A 16717-nucleotide genomic window follows, 5' to 3' on the forward strand; every position below is an offset into this window, starting at 1 on the left:
CGACCGAGACACCCCAGGAAGGGAGGGTGCAGCGCGGAACCCGGAGCCACTAACAGAGCACCCCACTCCACCCGTCCTGCCTCTCCACCGTCGCACTCCTATGACATCAGAGAGAAGGGGCCAAGGCCCCTCTCCATGCTGTTCGGCAACAAACAGTGCCTGCACAGAAGCGGCAGAAACTCGAAGCCGGCTTGCCCTTCTCCCAACGCCAAGCCTTTGCGCCGAAACTCTGAGAGCCACTGAAGGCCGTCGCTGTGCCATTTCCTGGCCTGTCTCTGCGGTGCTGGCACTCGGGTTGGAGCCGGCACGGCTTAGGGCAGCCCAGGGCCCGCAGAAACTGCGCAAGGAAGCGAGAACCCTTTATTCCTGCCCCCCGGTGGCGGGAGGAGGGTTCAGTCACGTGGGTGCCATGGCTTCTCGGCCCACCCACCCCTGCCCGTGAGACGGAAGCGGCTGCCAGGCGGTGGTTAGGGATGGCAGTTGTCTTGCTCGTTCTCCTCGCCCTGCTTTGGGGCGCGCAGGTGGGCGGCGGCCAGGGCGTGCCCATCTTCGCGGCCTGAGGAAAAGTGGGTGGGCGGGAGAGAGAGGGTGAGGAGTGCTGAGAGTTTTGTGCGGGTACTCTTTTTACGGCTTTGCGCCCGAAGGCAGATGCCGGGGGACAGGGACGACGGACAGCCGGGAGGGACGCGCTTGGCGGCGGTGGAGACGGGGCCGCGGTCCCCTTCGATCTGCGCGGGGACCTGTCGGAGCGTGGGAGTGCAGACAGGGACCCAGGACGCGTTTGGTCCTGGTGCCTTCCCGCACCTCTGCTAGTTCGTGTCAGTCTAGGCGGAGGCATGTTTGTGTGGCTTTACTGCCCTTCTGAGGAAATGCCTGTGCCGGGTTCTAAGCAATGTTGTGCTCTGCTTACACGAGGGGAAAACGTAATGATCGCTAAGTTAATAACTTTGCATCTCTTAAGCTGTTCCCCTGCTTACCCCTACTTACGGCGAGGCAATTGGCAGAAACGCTAAATAGCCCTCCTCTGTCAGGATTCAACACTTGCAAGTTCTTAGCTCTAGTCTGATCTTGTTTCAGTGCTTTGGTTGCAGCAGTGCAGTTGTGCTTAGCTTCCATTCTGCTGGAAAATAGATCAAAAAGGTGGAAGTCTGTTGTGGTTTTTTGTTGTTTTTGGGTTTTTTCCCCCTCCATTATCCTTTAAAATGTATACACTGGCACGAGTTACGCCATTCCTGGTATCTTACACTTCCCCATTTCCAAGATCTAGTCTTCTGCCTTGACCCGTGTTTTTCCTTTATTCTGTTTTTCCTATTTTCATACCATCTTGAATTAGTTATTGATTCTTTTGCATTTGGAACCATTTCTACCATTTTCCTCATTTTGGAGTGTGCTTACAGATATCAGTAGCACCCCGATGTAAGAAATGTCAGGGTATATTTTCTGCCTTGTAATTCTAGAGTTCCCCAATCCAAAGAATTTCATTTGCTAATTTCCAGTTTGTTGAAATTTTCCCATTTGCAGTCCAAAAGCCTAGCTACAAGCCTATCTCTGTTTATCTATATTAATTTAAATTCAATAAAACAATTTACAGTGCCTCAATACACAGTTACTTTCCACTGCTGGTCCTTCTGATGCCATCATCATGAAATTTAACTACTAGTTGTTAATTATTTTACATTTTCAGGTTTCACAAGCATTTAATTACACCCCATCTTGGAAGGGACAGCAACAGATGTACAAACTGGACATAGGCTGGCCTAAAATTCCAGAATACTTCACTGGCCAAACGTTTTGTGTTGCTGTTGACTCTCTTCATGGTTTGGTCTATGTGGGACAAGTGAGTGAGAAAACAGTATTTCTTTCCTTGCAGTTCTAGTGTAGTTTTGCCTGTTTTAGCTTACACATATGTGTATATGTGTCTGTATACATACATGTGAATAGTGAGTGTATCAAAATTAGTTAAAATAGAAGTATAGATGTTTTCTTGATTTAAGTTCTTTAAAGCAGCTCTGGCACCATGTTTGTGTTTTTTAAAGCATTAAATTCCTGTAGTATGAATGCATGATACAACTTAACTGAGTTACAGTAGCTTTTCTTAACTGTAAGGTAAAATGTGATTCTGGGACAATCGAATTTTCCATTCTTTCAGCCTTTGTCTTGTGAAATCAAAACCACACAGCTCTTTCAGCCAGTTCCAGTAACTGGAGTTCATGTATTTGCTTTACTCAGTTTCATGCATCTGTATCTCTAGATCACAGACAATACATTCTCTCCATGGAAATTGGTGGGATTTAATTATAAAGCATGGTATGAGTACTTGAGTGTCATGCAGCTAACAAGTACAGTTACAGTTTTTCGTGCCTGTGTTACACTTGGCATATTTTTCAACAAGAACGTTAAAATGATGATTCAAAATTAAGACCATGATAATTTCAGGAGCTTGGCTGCTCTGAAAATTCTACTTGTGTGTTTGAAGTTGAAACTCTAGAATGAGTGGAAAGTTTTGCATTTGCATGAACTTAGACCCTTTCCATTTCTAGCTGAAAAAAATGAGATCTAGCAGACAGTCTCAGGAGATTCTTATGATCATTTAAACCTTGCAAAGAGGAATTTTCATAAATATAATTATTTCCTTAATATTATTTCTTAATAGACGTTTTTGCCTTTTCAGAGGGGAGACAATGTGCCAAAGGTACTTGTATTCTCAGAGGAAGGCTATTTTCTTTATTCCTGGAATAATACTGTTGAAATGCCTCATGGTATCTTTGTATTGAACACTGCAACAGATAGTTCACTATGGATCACAGATGTTGGAACAGGTATGTATGGTGCTGATAGGAAAGTATTAGATGGGGAAGAAAATGCTAGTAGTGCAGATACTACTTTTAAAACTCATTCATTTAAGTCAGTTCTGCCATGAACAAACTTCTCAGGTGCTGCACAAAATGCTCTGAAGGTTCATGGTTGTGTTGTGTGTTTGCTTATAGCTTCTGAACATAGTAAACACTGCCCTCTGCCCCCAGGAGAAGTATCAGAAGAAAAAAAAAATCTTCTGGCTAGACTTGCTGTCTGTCCTAGGTTTGGTGACCCTAATAAAATGGAAGCATATTGTTGTAGCCTATGGCCACAGCCATGTTCTCACTATAGGATTTTGTCTTCCTTTAATTAAGATTAAAGAGTTGTGAGTTTTAAGAGATTTATTTTTGTCACTTTTGTAGGCAATTGTACTTCCTTCTTTGTTTTATTAAGATTTTTTGCACCTTTTTTTTTTTTTTTTTTAATCCAGGAAAATATGGGCACACTGTGAAACAGTACAGCCCTTCAGGTAAACTGCTGCAGGTCTTGGGCACACCAGGTAATGCTGGTTCCAGTTTGATTCCCCTACAATTTGATCAACCAGCAGAGGTCTTTGTGGAGGAGAGTGGAGATATGTATGTCGTGGATGGGGACGGAGGAATGAATAACAGATTGCTCAAACTATCCAATGGTATGGGAAAACAAACTTCTGCAGTAGATGACCATTGAAAACTGAGTTTTAAATAGCATGGTTTGAGAGTACTTAGAAGCAAGAATTAGGTAGAGCTGTCATTGAACATGCATTTGAAGACTTTGTTGAATCAGATCCTGGTTTATTGCCTGTCACTTCAGAAGAACTCTCCTCACTGTTTATGATAAGAAGCTTAGAGAATGAGTTTGTGCAGTCTTCAAGAGAGAATGCTAAGTGGGATTCTTATTGCTGTCTTCAAGTCAGTGGGGAGGGTATAGAGAAGATACAGACACTTATTTCTTGGAGATGAACAGTGAGGAATGAAGAACACCAAGCAAAAAGTGTAAAGGAGTGTATCACTGTTCAGCTTTTGGAGGAACAGATTCACAGGGAGGATGATCAGACAATGAATAGTTTGCTCAGAGATGTGCAATCTGCACTCTTGAAGATGCTCAAAATTTTATGAGTTATGAGCAACCTGATCTAACTTCAGAGTTGGATTTCTTAACAAGGCTAGTCCTGATTTGAGAAGAGGATTGGACCAAATAGTGTTCTGAAGATCTTTTATACTTAAATTATTTGGTGATTATAATTAGTTTGCTCATATTCCCAAGTTAGATGGTCATTGTTGGTTAGGGCTGTAAGTGAGGAGTTTACACATGCCTACAGTTGGGAAAAACTGGAGGAGCTACAGTTTCTCCTTTGTACTATCACAAAACATGTAGTTTCCTAGTTAAAACTGACTTAAAACTGCCAAGTTATAAATGTAAAAAATCAGTTTGGTAAGCAATTGAATATTCTAATCAGCCAACTATTTTTCTTCTTTTGTTTTCAAACACAGCCTTTTATTGTGGCTGTTGTGTAGTAGTGGCTACATTTCTGTAACCATAATCCTGAAACCACAAATAACAAACCAGTAGTCACTGTAGTAGTTCCAATATTTCTTGAGTTTATGTATTTGGAGTATTGTGTTTAAAAATTCTGTGTTTAGAAATGTCACCTTTTAAAAAATGAAGTAACTTTGCCAGGAAATTACTTACAGCTTGTCATTTCCTTACTTTGATTTTTTTTTTTTTTAACTTTTTTTTTTTTTTCATGGTGCTCACTGTTTAGATTATCAAGAGATATGGCTGACTGGAACAAATGGGACTGGCATTGGACAGTTCAAGATTCCTCACAGCGTAACACTGGATCCTTTTGGACGGGTAAAGAATTAAAGGGAGAATTTTTTTTTTCATCTTCCACTGGATTTGTTTACAGTATTTGAACAAAACAAATAATTTTTCTTTTTTTAATTGAACTGTTGTCGTGTGGGCCATTTTATTGGGATTACAGTTTTCAATGTTATATTGTCAATGTTACATGGTCAAGAGCTGAAGTCTTATACTGCAGATCCTACTGAAGTAGCTAGCTCCAAGGTTAGCACAAGGGTTCTGGGCAGCTACATTGTCAATGTCCATGCTAACAACAGACTGTTCCTCCTGCAGCTCCAAACAAGCTATCATCCTATGAGTACAGGAGAATTATGCTCTGTGATAAATATCTACCCGAGCACCTAGGTTTCTTCAGGGGACTTTAATTTCGTATTTAGAAATTCCAGATAAGCTTAAGATGATAGTAAGGCTTTGGCTAGGTTGTGGACATCAGTCCTTTTCTGCATGTGGTTTCAAACATTCATGAATCTGCTTCTACCAGGTGTTAATTGTAGTCTGGCTTTTGCTCTGCTACTCTTGTAGAGGAATTGTGCAGTCATTCCTTAATCTGTGTCAGGGAAAATAAAACATCCTAAGTCACTAGTTGATGCTGCTGATGCTGTGTGAACCCAAATAAGAAGCATATACGATAATCACTTTTCTGCTAAAACTGGCAAGGTGGGAGAGAGAGGTGGAGGGAGATGTTCAATTTGTGTTGAAGGGTAGACACAGTATATACATTCAAAGACAGCAACTGCAATGGGCTATGGTTTTATTGCCAGTGTAGTGTCAATCGTCAGCCTAGGTTAAAATTGTTAATTCCTCAGAAGTCTAAGAGAATGCTGTAGTAGTGTTTTATTTAAAAACACTGATGAAAGATCTCAAGCCAACCTGTTTATTGTTCCCTTTTGGGTGATATCCCAGAAAACTAATGAAGCTTGTTGGTGAGACTGATGGGTTGTCAACACCTAACACTTCCATAATTGTAGTATAAGAAATGCCTTCACTGGAACCAGTGGTATTGCTAGCTTGCATTGTTTGGAAACCCAGTTAGGAATAGGTGGGACAAAGACAAGCTCCACCAAACTGATTACACAAAAACACGCTGAAAAGCTCTTAAAGTTGTTCAGTATTTATAGTAGCATCACACATACCAAGAGTGTTTGCAGATCCAGTCATTATGGGCCTGGATCATGAAATGAGACTACTGCTGAAAAAGAAATCGTTAGCTGTTGACAGAGCAGTATCTTTAGAATTAAATAGGTAGGAATACATCCTCACTGGAAGGGGGGAAAATACCTACTAAATATGTCCTTATCATAGCCACAAAAATGAAGAGAAGGCACCGATTTCACTGTTAAAGTAGTATAAAATAATCTGTATATCTTAACTATGTGCTAGTTTTATTTTATACCTGAAACTCATATTTACTTAACGTAGTTTTGAGTGGGGAGACACATTCTTCTAGGGTATGCTTCCATTTTTACTACAGGATACTTTGCTCATGTAAGAAACTAATACATTGGATTTGTTCTATTTGTGAACAGCCACAATTTTTGTTCTTAACAGGTATGGGTTGCAGACAGAGACAACAAAAGAATCCAAGTTTTTGATAAAGTCACAGGGGAATGGCTTGGGTCTTGGAGCAGCTGTTTTTCAGAAGATGGACCCTATTCTGTCAGGTATTGTTGAACAACTCTAGAAGCATGCAATTATGTAAATCAAGTGTATATTTACTGGTGAATTAAAATGTTGCTATTTAATGCCTGATGACAAGGAGCTATCCAGTATAACTAAAAGCACGCTGGGCCCTAATCACATGCAAAGCTTTGTGCAGCTGTATCTTGACAGGGAATTCCTGGCTTTTTAACGAGTCCTATGGATTTGAGTAGAGGATTAGAAACTTATTTTAAGGTTGTTGTGTGTTGTCAACCTTACTGTTGCAGCTTTTGTAGGAAGAGAGATTGTCGTGAATGACTTTTCTGTAGCATAATCTGTCTCAAGGAGCTGCCAACAGGTAGACCAAGGCTTGTGATTTAATTCTTAGTGTTTCATTCATTTAGTCTGTGGTAACCTTCCAAAACTTGACTGTTAAGGAGGTTTTGTATGCTTAAAAGTACATGGTTGTATTCATAGGGAGTTCACAATTCAAAATGTATTTCTCTTTCACAGATTTACTGCTGATTACAAATACCTGATTGTAGCTCAGCTGAATATCAACCGGTTAGCAATCTTGGCAGCACCACCAGTTGGCTCTATTAGGGACTGTGTTATGGTCAACACAATCCAGCTGGCAGATGAAACCAAACCACACCTTGTGGATGTCGACATGAAGAGTGGAGCAATCTATGTTGCAGAGATTGGAGCACAGCAAGTACAAAAGTACATGCCCTTGAGCTGATGGTTTCCCACAACTGCCATGGCACAAGCTGTGTGATATACAAGACCTGTGAGCACATTTCATTGAGTTTTCTGTAGTATCTGTATCTCTTTTGTTGGGCAAGTACAGAATATTGTACTTCCGGAACTGTAGAATTAAGAATCTGTCCTGGCTGTGCTGCAGTGCTGGGGAAGTATTTTATCTTGAGCTGTGTCACTTTAACCCCATCCAGCAACTAAACCTTCACCAGACAGCCACTTGTTCAGTCTCTCTCCACACTCCTAGCAGGATGGCAAAAAGAATCATGAAATAAAAATACTAAGGCTCATGGGTTGTGATAAAGACAATAGGTCAGAAAAGGAATAAAATAATAATAAAGAGAATAATAATTAAAAAATGATTAGAATATAAAAAGCAAGTAATGCCCAGCTAGTTACCCATCAGTGGCCCAGGACAGCTTTCCCTCCAGTTTGTGTACTGAGCTTGACATTGTATGATAAGGAATATCCCTTTGTCCAGTTTGGGTCAGCTGTCCTGTCTGTGTTGTGACCCAACTTTTTGTGACCCCCACCTCAGCCAACTGGCTGACAGGGCATGAGAAGCTGAACAGTCCTTGATATAGCATAAACACTACGTAGCAACAACTAAAATATCAGTGTGTTATCAACTTTGTTCTCACACCAAGTCCAAACCAGCACTGTACTGTCTACTAGGAAGAAAATTAACTCTGTTCCAGCTGAAACCAAGACAAGCTGTTACTCATTTTAGTAATGCTATGGTCGGTTTTCCTTTTGTGGCTGGCAATCAGAAAATGACTTTGAAAGGCAGCTTAATTTTATTATATAAAACTTTACAAACACAGCTGCTGTTCCTAAATACAGGGGGTCGTCTTGGGGCTCTTCTGCTTAGCCTGTGTGTGTTGCTGCCTGAAATATTTCAGGAAAGGCAAGCACCTCCTTTTAATGTTTCTTCACTTGTTTTTGATTTTTAGGTTTTTTTTTAGATCAGTTGTGCTGATAGTGCCTAACACTGAATATAGGAATGCATTATGTTGAATTAAGATGCTGCTGGATACTGATGTCAGTGCTGATATTGGCATCTACCTTAGGTGCCTTATGACATAAGCACTGAAATCTAAGATTTCACCTCTGGCTAAAGTGGTGAAGTATGCAGTAACCTTAAGTTAAACTGGTATCAGGCACTTTAAAAATACATGCACAGCAGTCAAGTACTGATTCTTAACTAAAATCAATTCTTAACCTGATTTTATGTATATCAGCATGAGTTGTGTTCTGAGAGATTTCATAGTGGAATATGTGGAAGCTCAACTCACTGAAGTTCTTCAAAATAAGCAAATTCCAGTTTGCTAGGAAAGTCTTAAATCAGCATTAGGGACTGGGAGACACCTGATTTTCCCTCTGTTTCCTTGAAGATCTGTCAGTGCATTGTTTTGATTTGGGGATTTCTGACTGATTTATATCCAGAAGTTAGAATTCATCGACTCCACTAGTGTCTAGAGTTAAATTGTTACACTTTATCTTAGCTGATGTCTTCAAGCTCTGTCATAAAAAGTGTTGTTTCCTTCCATTCCCACTCCAGGGAGGTTCTGTTTTCTTTACATGTTGTTGCTACAAGATTTTAAGGTAGTTCACTTTATAGTGTAGAGGGAACTGGGTATAGGAAAATGGGATGGGGAAAATGGCAGGGCAGAAATGAGACAGTGAATAACTGATTACCTCTGTGGACCCACATTCCATATTTATCTATCTACTAGCTCTTCAAAACATTTGGGAGGATTTTTGCTGTTTCCACATGCTGATTCTACTGTGTGTACTATTTTAATGCTAAGTACCAGCTAAGAGAGGCATTTTTTTTTCTACTTCCTTAGAAAGGGAATATGAGAAATAGAATTATTCTCATGGGAAGCATTCAATTCAGGGAATGTTATCAAAAGCAAATTCTTGATTTGGCAGGTTTTAAACTATGATCACAAATTTGTGGGTCAGCAGGTGGAAAAGCTGTCCAGAAAATTCAGATTCATATTTTCTGTGGAAAGTAACTCAGCTGTGGAACCTGATGGCCTGATTTCAGTAGTATTTAAGATAAATGTATTCAATGTGAATGCTTTGTTGTTGGTTACATCCACAATAACAAAAGCAGGTCTTACTGGGCTGCTCTCAGGCAGGCCTTAGAACCTGAACTTCAGGGTTTTACACTAGCAAATGTGGTCCATCATTTGCATGACCTTGAATGGGAGCTAGTAAGCAATATTTATTGTCTGTAAAAACAGCAGTACTTTCTCTAGATCTCGATGGATAGGTCCACATTGCTTTGCAGTGTATTGTGTGGATTTTCTAAGTTTCCGTTAGCTCAGGGAGCTCTGCTTTGTGTGCATTTTAACTATTTTTCACCTACACAAGGTGAATTTCTTTTTTGAGAATATTACAATAATATCATTAACTAATTTGATCTTATCTTGGTGATGTAAGGAGTCCAGGCATATTCATCCTTCCTCACCACATTCTCTCTATTTATTTTTTCCTTTGTTACATCCATTTAAAACAGAACTCGAAGCTCTCCAGGAACATGCTTCTGTGTTCCATAAAAGGAGTAGTGCAATTTTGGATGTTGATGAGTAAGTTATTCCTAGAAATTTGCATTTGCTGTGTGAATTTGTTCTCAAGTCTCTTTTTACGTGGGCTTTTGCAGCCCCTAGAAATGGGAGCATTCATGCAGTTTTGTCTGGCTTTACTGAAAAGTGTTCTGCCTCTAGGCATTTGGGTGTCTGTGATAAAAAGGGATGTTATTAACTAGTGGAAGATGTTTAGACTCCTTTTTACCTCTGTGTCTATGACCAGAATGAGAAAATTACTGATTTGTGCACTAACTTGCTAATTATCTGAAGATTTTATTATGTATCAACTTGAAACTGGTTTCTGAAAATTTGCATTATAGCATAATTTGATAAAATAAACGGAGCACTATGAAAGGCTTGGACTCTTCATTTCTGTTCTAATACCAATAATATTCCATTGGAGTGGATTACTTTTCCAAATACGGGGTCCTCAGCACTTTGATAAGGTATTTAATAATTTCCAATACCAATTCAAATGTAGTCTAAAATTCCATGTTGTCTTTATGTGTTAGTATTTCTGTACCTCATCTCTTTTGCATCCTGATTTATGTATCAAAAAGGCACAAATATTTCTCCCAGATGTTTGAGTAATTACTAAGATGGGGTAATAAATTACATAAGTGCCAAGTATAAAAGACATATTTAAACTTTATATTCTTTAAACACTAATAAGGAAATCAGGCCAACAAAACACTTCTTAATATAGAATCATGTTTTATTTCCAGAAAAGATTTACCAAGCAATCTGTTTAGTTCTCAGAAGACTAAGAATCCCCACAGATTAGAAATGCTTGCATAAGTATTACACTATGCTGCACTACACTACACTACATTGCACTACAGCGTTAACTAGGCAAGAAAGAAAACCTAACATGATTGCTAGAACCCCCTGAAAATCTGATTTTAGTGAGTAAGTGCCAACTTCTAAGTAAGAGAAATAATCACAGGACTATCCAAGAATATTCCACAGGAATAAGCCATGTTTTGTGTTTTGATGTCTCCAACTTTGCAGATGGTTTTTAGTTTGTTTGGTGGTGGTTTTTTTTTTTTTTTAATTAATCCTTTTCTTTGGGTAAGTGGCTAGGTTAGAATGATGTTCCAGCAAGCTATGACCAAATGATCTAATCCTCTCTCCTCTGATTCTACGGTCTGCTACTACAGTTCATCTTGATTGTTCTGACATGCGAACCAGCCCCTTTTTCCTGTGTTACTGTAGCCAGCAATTTACTAACAATGTCTGTCTGGCCAAAACAAAAGAAGCCTGAATCAAATTTGTGCCATGCACAATCAGCTCAGTGAGGCTGAAGTGTCTTAATAAAAGCTGAAGTGGAAGGTGTGCAGGTATGTCTGTGGGTCTGCTCATTAAGTGTAAGCTCACCACCTGAAAGTGGTTATTAACCTTTTTGAAGCATTAAAGTAATTCATTGACACTAAACTTGCCTAACAGTTTGTAACTCGAGAAGCCTTCACAAGTGATCGATCACCAGTGTTTGCAATTGCTGAAGCTGCTTGTTTAATACATAAGAGGGCACCAAATCCCCACTGATGCTTGGCATTCTCAGTGTATTATACTAGCAAATGCAAATAGCTGTTGATTTCTGGAAACTTGGAATAAATGGACAAAGATAATTAATCATTCCAGACTTCCTTTCTCTTTTCAAAATAGAGTGCTTTAAACATAATCAGAGAATTCTATTACTTTTTTTTTTTTTGCATATTAATGTTGGATTTATATCTATCATTTATTTCCATTGCTTTTCCTAGGAAAAAAAAATCAGTAATGCAGTGTCCAGGGTCAACTGGGTATGGTGAATTGATTCTTTTAGTCCTTATGGCATTGATTTCAGCGGAATTTCTTCTGATATGTTGCTTTGGAAACACAATAATTTATAATAGCATAACTGTAGCAGCATAATTATACCAAGAGAGCAATGCCATTATATTTCCCTGCAGAGGTGACCCTGAGAGAGATTAGAGCTAAGCTTAGTGGATCTCCTTCACCAGTTTTCTTCCACGCCTTCTTTCTCAGCCTTTATCTAAAAACCTTGCTCCAATTTTATATTCCTAGCAGTTGTAATAAAGAAGTTTGAAGACTGACTTTTCTTCAGGTTAAGGGACTATAAATATTTGAGCCTTTCAGTGTTCATAAAGCTTCAAAGTCATGTTGTTTATTTGAAATTTTAAAGTAGGAACATAGAATCATAGAATGGTATGGGTTGGAAGGGACTTCTGATGGTCATCCAGTCCAACCCCCTCTGCAGTAAGCAGGGCCATCCTCAACTAGATCAGGTTGCCCAGAGCCCTGTCGAGCCTCACCTTGAATATCTCCAGGGATGGAGCCCAAACCACATCCTTGGGCAACTGGTTCCAGTGTTCCACCACCCTCATAGTAAAGAACCTGTTCCTAACATCCAATCTAAATCTGATTTTTTCTAGTTTGAAACTGTTGCCCCTTGACCTATCACCATAGGCCTTTGTAAACAGTCTCACCATCCTTCTTGTAGGCCCCTTCAGGTACTGGAAGGCTGCTATTAGGTTTCCCCAGAGCCTCCTCTTCTCCAGGCTGAACAATCTCAACTCCCTCAGCCTGTCCTGATAGCAGAGGTGTTCCAATCCCCTGATAATTCTCATGGCCTTTCTCTGGACTAGCTCCATCAGGTCCATGTCCTTCCTATATTGAGGGCTCCCAGACCTGGATGCAGTACTCCAGATGAGGTCTCACCAGACCAAAGTGGCAAAATCGCCTCACTTGACCTCCTGGCCACACATCTTTTGATGCAACCCAGGTTATGATTTGTCTTCTGGGCTGCAAGCGCATGCTGTCTGCTTGTGTCCAGCTTCTTGTCCATCAGCACCCCTAAGTCCTTTTCCACAGGACTGCTTTCTATCACCTCATCCCCCAGTCTGTATTGGTAGTGAGGATTGGTCTGGCCAGGTGCAGAACCCTGCACTTGCTCTTATTGAACTTCATGAGGTTGACCTGGGCCCACCTCTCCAGCTTGTCCAGGTCCCTCTGGTGTTATCAACAACACCACTCAGCTTGGTGTCATCTGCAAACTTGCTGATGGTGCACTCAATCCCACTGTCTATATCATTGATAAAAATATTAAACAGCATAGGTTCCAGTAATGGACCCCAGAGGGACACCACTTGTCACTGCTCTCCATCTGGAGTTCAAGCCATCGGGCACCACCCTCTGCATGCAACCATCCATCTGATTCCTTATCCACCAAACAGTCCACCCATCAAATCCATATCTTTCCAACTTGGCAAGTAGGATGTTTTGGGGGACCGTGTCAAAGACCTTGCAGAAGTCCAGATAGATCACATCCACAGGTCATCCCTTATCCACTGACATAGCCACTTGATCATAGAAAGCCACTAGGTTGGTCAGGCATATTAATGTGTGCACAAATAGTAATTTGTGCACACAGGATGGTCAGTTACCACATTAAGGTAACCCTGATACAAATGAGATGTTGAGTAGATGTTCTTTAGCATAAGATCACCTGTTTTGAGGCCCTGGAAATCAAATATAATTGTGTAACTGGATCTGGAAAACAGGGGTAAAAAACTTCACCCAGTTACATCAGGAATAAGCCTATTAATTCTGTCTGAGCTATAATAGGATCTCTTTCAAACAAAGACTTGAATAACTAAGGTCTGTATATTTCAATCCTTCCTATTAGTCAATAAACATAATTGGAAATGGAAGGCTTCATATGTCTTCAACCTTACATTTTCTGTTTTCAGCTACCTTAGAGACCTAATCTGGAACTAATTTTTTTTTCCTATCCCACATGGAGTCATTTACAGATGGTGACTGAATCATCACTTGTTCTATTCCTTGCCTAAACTTCATATATTGTAAAACTTGCCTTGCAGTGGAAAACTGGTGAGGCTTTAATTTCACAATGTTTTCATAGTACTTTTTATTAAAGACAAACAAATCCAAAAGAGTGTTTATTATATGACAGGAAGTCTGAGTATTAGAACTGCAAGCACTAAACCTGTCTGTGTACTGTACAGGTCTAGCACTATCTCCACATGGTCTGATGGGGCTGAATTTGTTTCTGCTACTAGCTCTCAGTACAGTACTGAGAAGAGAAGACTGAGAGGGGATCTGATCAATGTCTATAAATATCTGAGGGGTGGGTGTCAAGTGGAGGGGGCTAGGCTCTTTTCAGTGGTTCACAGTTGTAAGACAAGGAACAACGGGTTCAAACTAGAACATAGAAGATTTCACCTCAACATGAGAAGAAACTTTATAGTGAGGGTGACAGAGCACTGGAAGAGGCTCCCCAGGGGCGTTGTGGAGTCTCCTTCTCTGGAGACTTTCCAAACCCCCCTGGATGTGTTCCTGTGCAGACTACCCTAAAGTGATCCTGCTCTGGCAGGGGGTTTGGACCTGATGATCTCTTGAGGTCCCTTCCAACCTCTGATATACTGTGATACTGTGATACTGTCTCTGACAGTTGTCAAAGGATTTGGGTGACTAGGTGGTCAAAGTGTAAAGGACTCCTTCTGGAAGAATAGAGCAGAATAGATAGTGAAGTTTTCTAAAAATTCCCATGCTGTTAACATTTTTTGACAGTGTTAATTGGAAGATCTGGCTGAAATTGAAGTGTCAGTAAATGTCTTATTAAAACAAACTGATAACTTGCTAGCAGGTGTTCACTTCATTATGGTCATTAAGTATTTTCAAATGATTTCTGAAATACTAACTTCTGCTTAGAACTGCCTCCACACCAGAGGAAAGAAAAAAAGTCATATATGGGTTTAAGAAAGAAAAACAAAACCAAAAAACCCAAACACACTTATGTGTGAAGATTCTAACAGAACTGATGGCTCTACCTGACCAACTGATATGAACCATAATGAAAGATTAGATTTAATGGGTATGCAATCACAAAATCTATTATGGACCTTTCAAAGAATCCCTGAGCAGCTATGTTAGGATGATGTGGCTAATAAAGTTTGCTTGAATTTTCAAAAGACTTCTTTCAACGTCTCTTGCCAAGTGTCCATAAAGACATTGTGTGGAATAAGAAAGAAAGGATAATTGTGGAAGACTAATCAGAAGACTTTAAGTATATTAATAAGTAGATCATTGCTGCTCAATATATTAATAAATGATCTGGAAATGGACTTGCAAAGTCGGGGCAAGCTAGTCAGGCTTGAGAGTAAAGACAAAAGATGGAAAGAGTTGCAGAAGGATATCATGAGATTGAATGACTGGCCAATAAAAAGGCAGAAGGAATAGGTACAATCAGTAAAAAGAAGTCTAATTTTATACATAGACTACGATAGCTCTGATATATTTTGCCATTAAGAATTTGCCCAGACTTGTAAAAAAATGATTCATGAACATATCAACTTACAAACTCAGTGGCAGTCTGTAAACAATGAGAACAATGGGCAGTACTTGGAAAATAGCAGATGGTCAAACAGAATGCACTGTAAGGTAATTGTATGAATTCTAGTGCATGTTCATTTTGAATACTGCAGGCAAATCTGATTCTTCTTCCCCCTACTAATCTTAGGAAGGCTGTGGAACTAGAAATAGCAGGGAAAGGCAAGAAGGGTCTTTAAAATCCTTGATGTATCCAGCTGCCATGTTCAGTATCATCAGCATTATATCCTTTAAGGCATCTGTATGAACAGACCTTTTTCCCTATAGCCACTGCTCTGAACTAGTTTAGCTTCAGAACACTGTGGGGCTGTACACCCTGCTGGTGTGCAAAGGTGGGGTGGAGAATGAAGATGGGCAGAGGCATGTGCTGTTACACAGAAGAAGCTAGCTTGAAAAGAAAATAAAAATTTGCAAATACTCTAAGGTTTTAGTGTTGAAGGTGCTTTCTGAACATACAGTCACAAAGTCAGTTCATTGATCTTAACCAAAAATCAAAGGTTTTGGCAAAGGAGGCCAGGGGTTACCCATACTTCAGTCTGGTCAGTTTTGATGTTCTCCCCAAGGGGCGTGCTCTGGCTGACTATGGCACCCATCCACTGTCCCAGAGATGAAAAGCACTATACCTGCTGCATCAGGTAACAAAATTGCAAAACACACTACATTTTTCTGTAACACATCATGGCAGTAGCACAAACATAGGCTAATTTCTGTTCAAAGATTTGAGTACTTGAAAAATCTTGGAATTAAAATGAAGGTGCTCCTTCAAATGTTTTAGTAATTTTCAGGCAAAGCATAATGCTGATGTTCATGCTGGTTCTTTTTCCTGTGCATTGGTGTAGCTGGAATCAGCAGGCACAAGATGACTGTTAGCTCCAAAATAGGGCCTCTTCCCAGCTGCAATGTTCATAGCAATGGGTAACTGATCCACAAGCAAATGCCCATATTTATCTCTACAGGGATGCTAAAAAGAGGAAAGAAGGAAGATATCATCGTATGAGGGGTCTGTGCTTCAATGTGTATAAATCTTAAAGCAGAAATCTGTCTTTAATCAATTGAGAAGACCTGGAATTCAGAGGGAAGAGGGAGGAATGATTCTGCCTAGCATATTCCACCCTAGCTCTGTAATAAGGCTTGCAGCATCTTACTTCATGCCCAATCTAATTTCAGAGCTTTTAGGAATGAAAACTTTAGAAAATTGTTCTGAGAGTGGAACATTATACTGTAACTAAGGGTTGTCATAATGTGCCTCCAGGGTGTTGCCTTAACAGGGCTTTGTGAGAGTGGATGCTACCAAACAAAAACAGGAGAAAGAAAGTTTAAATTATCTATAAGCCAGATAACAAGCTAGAGGAATTAAAAATATTTGGGACAACTTAAAAAGTGGCACATTTCAATTAATTTGAAAATGCTGGCCTCTGTTCTTACAGGGATGCATGGTGCAGCAGTGAGGTCCTGATTTTCATTTTGTCCAGTCTCCTTGTCATAGATTGCCTTCTTTCTCATAGACAATTGAGTTTTGTGGAAACATGGGACACAGCCAATATTTATCAAACACCTTTTATTAATTAAGCTGTTCCTGTTAATAGAGTCAAGCTGTTATGATTAATAGC

The 16717-nt window shown here is 39.9% G+C and overlaps 1 protein-coding gene across 1 annotated transcript; it reads left to right on the forward strand.

The window, feature by feature from the left end:
• The first annotated feature begins 458 nt into the window (after positions 1-458).
• Positions 459-7084, forward strand: NHLRC3 (NHL repeat containing 3). Its single transcript, XM_054386543.1, has 7 exons — positions 459-521; positions 1685-1837; positions 2672-2819; positions 3287-3487; positions 4601-4692; positions 6250-6362; positions 6853-7084. The coding sequence occupies exons 1-7, from the start codon at positions 474-476 to the stop codon at positions 7079-7081; spliced, it is 984 nt and encodes a 327-aa protein (XP_054242518.1). The 5' UTR covers positions 459-473; the 3' UTR covers positions 7082-7084.
• Positions 7085-16717: the final 9633 nt, after the last annotated feature.

This window comes from Indicator indicator, chromosome 1 (assembly GCF_027791375.1).
Source record: "Indicator indicator isolate 239-I01 chromosome 1, UM_Iind_1.1, whole genome shotgun sequence".
Classification (NCBI taxonomy): Eukaryota; Metazoa; Chordata; class Aves; order Piciformes; family Indicatoridae; genus Indicator; species Indicator indicator.